The 8,532-nt window shown below is 39.2% G+C and overlaps 1 protein-coding gene across 2 annotated transcripts in view; it reads left to right on the forward strand.

Moving 5' to 3' along the window:
• Nucleotides 1–8,215, forward strand: part of nf2a (neurofibromin 2a (merlin)) — a 28,010-nt gene extending 19,795 nt beyond the window's left edge. Inside the window, exons 13-17 of one of the 2 annotated variants that reach the window (XR_004899178.1) lie at nucleotides 232–337; nucleotides 2,580–2,698; nucleotides 3,626–3,785; nucleotides 6,699–6,842; nucleotides 6,874–8,215. Coding sequence is in view for 1 of the 2 variants with exons in the window: in XM_031305543.2 (XP_031161403.1) it covers nucleotides 232–337; nucleotides 2,580–2,698; nucleotides 3,626–3,785; nucleotides 6,699–6,749 (436 nt within the window). In the remaining variant the exon portion in view is untranslated. Of the gene's footprint in view, nucleotides 1–231; nucleotides 338–2,579; nucleotides 2,699–3,625; nucleotides 3,786–6,698 lie in introns of both variants that reach the window. The other variant, XM_031305543.2, reaches the window with a different exon arrangement.
• The last annotated feature ends 317 nt before the right edge of the window (nucleotides 8,216–8,532 follow it).

Raw genomic sequence — 8,532 nt, forward strand, 5'->3', positions numbered from 1 at the left:
TCATCTGTGTGCAAACTCAATAGTGGTATAATGGAGTCAGAAATGATTGTCTGCTTGGGTGATACATTGATCACCTGGTAATAACAAAGTGACATTCCTGGTTCGTCGAGTACCGATGATCCCGATTATGTAATATCATCTTGGGTTCAATTGAGATGATTCTGTCTCCTTTGAAGGATTAGGAGGTGAATTAAAGTATTAACTGCATCTGTCTGTCTGTTTGTCCCTCAGGGCCAAGGAGGCTGAGCTGCTGAAATTGGACCTGCAGGAAGCCAGGGAGTCAGAGCGCAGGGCAAAGCACAAACTGCTGGAGATTACCAGCAGGGCTGTCTACGCGGTAACAGACCTAGAACATACCCACACAGACTTTTTTCTCACAGCGTTTTTACTCAAATATACTTAAAACGCATAAGTACATAATGCACAAGGCAAGAACAAACAAGTATGCTGACACTATTAATCAATTATGGCAGGAAATAAATCAATAGAAATTCTGCTTATTGATGTATTAGCAACGGTGCATATTATTGGTCTGCACCTAGTCTCGCTTTGCCAGACCCTCTTCCAAAGTGTGCTGAAGGAAGGTCTGGCTACTTCACATAGCATTCAGGGATGGGAGGAAAACGTACTCTGGTTTAATGGCATTTCTTTAAACCAATCAGAATCATCATGGGCTGTGCTAAACTCTGCACAGAGCCGCTGCAAAATAGTCGTGCGGGGGATTGGACAGATAGTTTAGCTAGCTGTCTCAATTTACCCTGCAGAGATCTGAGGAGCAGTCAACAATAGTCCTCATAAATCCACTGGAGTTTAAAATTCTAACACAAAGAAGCATTGAAAGAAAATACATGCATCAGGCGGAATTTCGTGCAGCACCGTAGCAATCCCAGAAGTGGAATGTGAACCTAACAATTATTTTTATTATCAATTCATCATGTGGTCTGTAGAACCTCAGAAAGCATCTGTTGCTGATCAAAATACCCTAGAGCTCAAAGTGATGTCTTAAGTCCAAAACCCAAAAATATTCTATTCATGATTATTTAAGACCGACAAAGCACCACATTCTCACATTTAAAAACCTGGAACCATTAAAAGATTGACATTTTTGCTTGAAAGATAACTGCAGATAAATGTTCCTATCGATCAACATACATTTCTGTAAATGTAATTTACATGACTGAAAATGGCCTTTTTCATCCATAATCCCTGGATACATGTTTTCATTTATTTTTTTTTATAAATATGACCAATTATAAAAACAAAAGTACTAGTCAGACAAAGTAAGCAATTTCAAGACGTCACTCTGGAATGTGGTAAATTATAATGGGCATTTATTTCTCCTTTTATATTTAAAGATAAAGGAAATAATAAAATCATTAATTATAAATAATAATAAATCAACATTGTAAATACTTGAAAGTTACAGCCTTGCATAACACAAATAGGCAGAATACACATACTGTATACAGTACAGTACATAGATGCACTCCCAATAGGTGCACTCCCAATAGGGCATGAATGTACATTCAGTAGCACCCCACAGACAAATACCATGTCTGTCCCTAGTTTTGGCTGCAAACTGTTGGTATGGAAATAACCGTATACTATAGCTTTAGCTTGACTGCTAATGGCACGCATGCACGCATACTCACACGCACACACAAACACACACACAAACTGTAGACCTGCAAAGCCACACTCAACAGGAGAAACTTGCATAAGAACAGGCAGCACATAAGGCAGCCTGCGCAAGAGCTTCCAACATGCTAAAAACCCACACATTGCACATTTAGCTGCTTACACACACACACACACACACACACACACACGAGATGCTGGCCATTGATAGGGAACTACTCGCTGTAAGCTTTTGAATAAAGAGCCTAAACACATACACACACTGGTGCACATACATACAATATACATGCTGCCACTGGAACCCCCCCTACAGTTATCAGCTCATGAGTGAAAATGCATCTACACATACTCACACACTCACATCTAAAGTACACACTTGTAAAGGACACATTCTTTTCCGTTCCTATTTCCACCAGACTTGGTCAAATTGCCTTCTCTGCACGTCCAGTATGTAGGTACACCGTATTTACGTCGAATGTATCCACACGGTAGTTTGGATTCACACACCAACCAATGGATTTACATTTATATTGTGTATTACTGTAGGTCAACTTCTTATCCAGCAGACTCCTGAGGTGACATGTGGCCAATGCATTTCAGATATTTGGTCAGGATCTAAAGGCATATAGTTGTGCGTTTGTGGTCTGTGACCATCACAGTGGTCATTCTTTTTTCCCTTTCTCTTTTTTACAGTAACTGTTCTTTCTGTCTACATTGTGTCCTAGATGTCTTTTCCATGCATTCCTCCTCTTCCCCTCTATATACTGTCACCTTCAATCCTACCCCTATTTTATCTACCCCTCCTTTGTATAATGTACCCTTCCTATCTTTTCCTTTCTCTATCACTACCAATTTTTCTTTATTCTGCCCCATTTTTTGTCCTGGCAATTTGTCTACACTGCCTCCTTTCCTCTAATCTCTCTTTCTATCTGCCCTCCTAGTCTCCTGGACTGCCATCTGACAGCATGCCTCCAGACCTGAGCTTCAGCAAGGAGAACCTCAGCTTTGAATTTAAAGATACCGACATGAAACGCCTCTCCATGGAGATCGAGAAGGAGAAGTGAGTGCCCGGCCTTGCTTTGCTGATGCGACCTGATACTGAATTGTTAATCAGCAGAAGGGATTGGTTATCCGATGAATATCTATTTAGAGTAATTTTAAATGTGCTCAAAATGTGTTAGAGAAAGATTCAGGAACTTAATTTGGGATTGTCCTCAGAGGAACACAATCACTTTTTATTATGCACATTTTGATTCAGGAGTTCAGGTAGGCAATTGACCCTCAGCATTAGCTGTCACTGACGTCACTGCACGCATTCAAGCTTTTCTTTTTCTTTAGCTCTTGGTGTGATTGCAGACAAGTATGACTCCGACTGCGGAGTTGAATACATTACCTAGGTCTTTGTTGTCATGTAATTAGGTAATTAGGTTTTTAAAATAAAGACAAGTGAGCTGAGAGACTACCGGTCCAGGATTGGTGGGTAACTGTTCATAAGACTTAAAGAAAGACTGTGATGAAATTGAGAGATACATAACAAAATAAATACATTGTGGCACTACGAGAATGTTGACGAGTGAGATTTTTCTGAAGTTTTTGCCTTCCATTATTTTGGAAGATCTTTTGCCACCTGCTATTATAGTTTATTGTACACAGCTCTTTTTTTTTTTAAAGTTCACTGGTATTAAAATGACATTTACATTTTCACATTATACTACACTGATTCTAAAAATATGATTTTTTTTACAAATCCTTGATTCATTGTGTTAGAGTATTACTGTATATAATACATGCATAACACTTCAATAATAATTATATCTCTATGTCATTGCTCCTATTAAGAGGAGTAAAACAAGGATGCCCATTGTTGCCATATTTATTCATAACAGCTATGAAAATACTAGCTCTTTAAGTCAAATCTAATGGGGATATAGAAGGGAATATAGAATATACTAAACTGTGTCCCAACCTGCAATTTGATTATCTTTAGAGTCGAGTACATGGAGAAGAGCAAGCACCTGCAGGAGCAGCTGAATGAGCTGAAGACTGAGATTGAAAGTCTGAAGATGAAAGAGAGGGAAACTCCTCTGGATGTCATTCACAACCAGAACACTGAGCAGGGGACCAGCAAGCACAGCAACTTTAAAAAGGTAGCTATCAGCTCGGCTGCTTGCATGCTGGACACTTAACACACATTGTAACACATGCCACAAAATACTCCTCAAAATAAACTGTACATGCATGATTCTCCCCATTCATGCCTCATCTGTTCACAATCGTGGAAACACAGTCAAACATTTGTAGTTATTTTTAAATTGTGTGATTCAGCTGTCAAAAACGATCTCTCTGCACCCCTGCTTCTAGCGTGTGTGTATATATATATATATATATATATATATATAAAGAATAAAATATCACAGGTCAACCGAGACGGAAAACTATGTTTTTGTATGCATCTTATGCCGACTCTATCAGTAAAAGTTAGCTACAGTATTTGACACACAAAAAGTGAGAAAAAAAAGTCTCCTTCAGCATGTGGTATATTCCTAAATTGATTGGTCAGAGGAAATGAAATTGTTATAAAAAGTAGATTCTATTTTTACTGTCCTCTGATAAACTGGAGAGTCATTCTTTATCTTCCCACTCCAGTATCTCTGCAATTAAAATAAAAGTACCAAATAAAATTTTTAGCTATGCTCTCAGCATATTGTGTAACAAAAAAAGCCTACCCCTTCTCCCTTCTTGTCTCCCACTGTAAAATACACTTGTTAAAAGAGCACTAATTGATTTTCGTTTGGTGATTTGTCATGATTTGCACCTTTGAGATGCAGGGGGAGAAGGAGCTAACATAAAAGTGTTAGTTCAGTTCAATCAACAAAACAGAGTCGGGCGACATTCATCTTGTGAGGGAAGGGGCGGGTGCACATGGTCAGCTTTTCCCAGGCGAGAAGTTTAGGAGAAGCTAAAGTTGACCAATATTTTCAGGGATGCTGAGTCACAGAGAAGTACTAAGAATGTACTATGAAGTTGGCTACCAGAGAGGAACAGGATGAGGGGGAGACTGGGAGAGGGGGGGGGGGGATGAAGAGCAGAGAGAATGTGCAACGAAGCACAGATCTCTGAGCTAGAAGCATCAGGGCAAAGTGTTCTCCATCCAGACCCCCCCCCCCGGATGATTAATGAATGTCCCCCTAACACGGCCCAGCGCCTTTGCACTTCTACCAGGCCACAGGTTCTGCTCTGGTAGCACTTGGCCTGCCAGGAGAGCTCATTCACAGGACCTGAATCACAACCCAAGAGCTGCAATGATTCTGTGGAAAGTTTTTTTTCAGACTGTGTGAAGTGGCACACAAAGGAGGTCAACCATTTGGGTTGCTCTGATTGTGCTCTCCTGCATATCGAAATAACATACAAAAGGATTTCCTCTCTGGAAATAGCTTACATTTGCGCCATTCACAATATTATTACCTGAGACATTTAATAAAGAGTTCTTGCTCTTTCCAGCAAGGAAACTGTGGGCAGTGTGGAGTACAATGCTGCTGCGTTAGATGCACACACTCAGGCTTTCACACTCACAAATATAGTTCAGGCTGCCTGTCAGCAGGGACAATAGAAGGTGATCTGTTAACATTATGCTGCAAATCCATCCCTTGCCCACACATTATCTGGATTTGCTTAAGTCCTTCCATCTACACATTCTCCAGAAATAACCTGGATTTCCCAAACTATTCTCCATCATCCCCGGTCTAATATTTATTTTAGCAGCAGCTTTAATTCCCTTTGCCCTACAGATGTTGAAGAGGATAAAAGGTATGCCCAGTCAATTTAAAGAAGTGCTCCCTTATGCTGTAGAGGTAATGCTTAGCTGTGCTAAAGAGGTTAAATGCACAGCCAGTGGCTTGAACTAATCAATCACCAGCTCATGTAAACCTGGATGAAAAAACTATTAACAGTACTTTCTCTTACTGGCATTGATATTCTACCCATCCTGCTCTCCCTGTAGTATAGAGTTTGAAAAAAAAAACTACAGATTTCTTTCTTATATAAACTCGGAATGAACCTGATTGTTACTTTTAGTCTAAGTTGTATCAATAACGCTGCATGCCTTTGCATATCATCGGGGATTCAATAAAATAGAAAAAGCTCAGGGAAACACACAAAAGTGTCCAGACTCTCCAATTATCCTCTCCTTATTATCACTTAGTTTTTGATTCGTCAAGGGAAACAACGTGCTGCGGTTTCTAGAGCCATTTTAAATTTACAGAGGCGTGACTGGATTAAACATGCACGTGTTTACGTCTTCATTTGAATTGCAGCTAAACTAACTTTAGTCAGTCAAAAATGTTTGCTCCCATTATTTTCCACAATGCAGCACGTTGCGGTATATGGAATACAGCAAGTGAATGAAACTCTACTTAATCCTAGCACAAGAGGAGGCTCTCATGAAAGAGGGGTTTTAGTAAGACTTGAAGTGCAACCAGCTCCCCAGGACTACAGAGACTCGTCGACGCTGCAAGCTTGTTGACCTCCCGCACATTGGCTACGTTTTGCTGGTGCATGGTGCTTGCATTAAAAAATATAGCAGGATTGGATCCAGCTGAAAGGCTGAGGGGAAAGGGCAGGTGATGATTTCAGTGACATTAGTCGGTTACACTTTACTTGAAGGTATCTACACAAGAGTGACATGACACTGTCATGAACGTGTCATAAACATTATAAACAAGTCATAAACGTTTATGACATAATGCTTCTTTAATAAGTGTCATTCAGTTTTTGTCATGACAAGTTATGGTTAGGATTAGGGTTAGAGTTAGGGTTAGGGTTCATGTGTCATGACTGTGTCATGACAGTGTCATGTGTTCATGACTGTGTCATGTCACACTTATGTAGATACCTTCAAGTAAAGTGTTGCCCATTAGTCTCCAGTAAGGATTGCCATTTGGTTTCGGATTTTGCTCGCTTGCTCACTGTACTGCAGTATATTTTGCATTTGTTTACTTCCACCACAGATTAAAAAAAAAAAAAAAAAAAACTAATCCAGTCTGTCCTTGTCTCCTCCACAGTTAACACTACAGAGCACCAAGTCCAGGGTTGCCTTCTTTGAGGAACTTTAAACTACACACCTGTAAAAGTGGGGATGCACAACTGCCAAGTGCCTCATGATTCTACATTCCTACGTCAGTTTAAATGATGGCCACACTACAAGACCTTATGCTCAATTTCCTGGGAAAGCACTATGAAACAAAAAAATGACCACTGCCTTGATCTGCAGCAGCTCCAGGGGCCTCATGTGTACGCACAAACAGGGATGCATGCATAATGTCCCTGCACTAAATCTGTGATTCATAAAAAATGGAGTGTGTGTTTACCGTAAGTGTGTGTGCAATACAGCACATCTTTCATGAATATTTCGTAGTGAACTTGGGTGTGGGTTGTCAAAGAACAAAGGTGTGAAGAAATAAAAAAAGGTCTTTGCTGCTCCGGTTTTGCTGTGGCTCTAATGAGACCCTACTTGTGAAGTTTAGAATAGTTATTATATCATGTCCAAATGGGGTGACCTACATTTTTTGACTGCCTAACTTTTTTTAAATTCAAATGGAAATAAACCACTAAGGGATACATTTGAACAAGAGAAGGAATTGATTATATGGCTGATATGTTGTCCTTACCCTGACTCAAATATTTGATATTTAGTAGTTATACAGTAGGCAGCCTATTTGATTCATAATGCCAACAAATTCTTCCATATAATACCGTATTTTCTTTCTTTATTTAATATCTTCATTCTGCTTTCGTTTTCTTGTTTCAAGGGAATGTTTAAATAACAAAATATAATGTTCATTTAGCAGAAACAGGGCATTTCTTTGCCATGATACATTTAAACAGCCATTTATTGCTAATAGTGGGAGTTGATGGACTGTGGTGGATATTGTTGTTCTCAACACAAAAATCCACTTCTTCAATCCACTTGGTTGTGTTGTGTGAGCAGTGTTTTTTTAAATCTCAGAATTTGTCCATGTTTATTTCTGTGGGGAATGTACACAAAATGTTGTACATGAGGACCTGCTTTACATCCTGTAAAGAAGTCATGTTACATATCTTTATCAACACTTGATTAGGGTGTCCTCACGCAAGGCAGCGAGTGCACTATGCTCTGCTCTCAAAGGTAAAGAGCCGGCCATTTGTACTAGGTTGTTCTTAGAATTCAAACTGGATGAAAGAACTGTGATTTTTAAATGCGAGCTGGTGCACATCCATCATCTATCTCATTTTTTTGTGTGAAGACAACCACTTTTTCGAAACATGAATTTGCATTTATTTTGAATTAATGTGTCTTCTGAATTAATGCGCTCTTTCCCTCTGAAAGCAATTTTATTTTTTATAGGGAATAATAATGAATGAATAATAATGTGAAGAAAATATATTTTTTTCTTCTTGTCTGCTTTTAACAAGGGCAGTAAGTATTTCAAATGAAACTAGGCAGAGTTAAAGTACCTTTATTACTAGATATACATATCCACAGAAACATTGTAACAGATAGGTATGTTTTGCTTGTAAAATAAATGAATATCAGGTCAGATTTTTATTTTTTGCATGTTTGAGTTTTTTTCCATCAGGAAATAACTTTGTGTTAGTTATTGTGTGGCAGACGTTGATAAATGTCAGCTTTGATATTGCCAGTGCCAAGAGCCTCTTCCACCCAACCAAACAGACAGCCTATTACACCTTTGAAATGATTCAGATTAATTGATTCTTACGTAAGCACCCTCCATCTTCTGTCAAATCACATACCCTGTTTGCTTGAGTGACAAGGTCTTTGTGTGTGTGTGCTCACGCATGCGTTGGTTAGTGGGGCGTGTTAACTCTTTAATGTGAGTCCCTTCTTGTGGTGTTGGG

The sequence above is a fragment of the Sander lucioperca genome, chromosome 2 (genome assembly GCF_008315115.2).
Source record: "Sander lucioperca isolate FBNREF2018 chromosome 2, SLUC_FBN_1.2, whole genome shotgun sequence".
Taxonomy (NCBI): Eukaryota; Metazoa; Chordata; class Actinopteri; order Perciformes; family Percidae; genus Sander; species Sander lucioperca.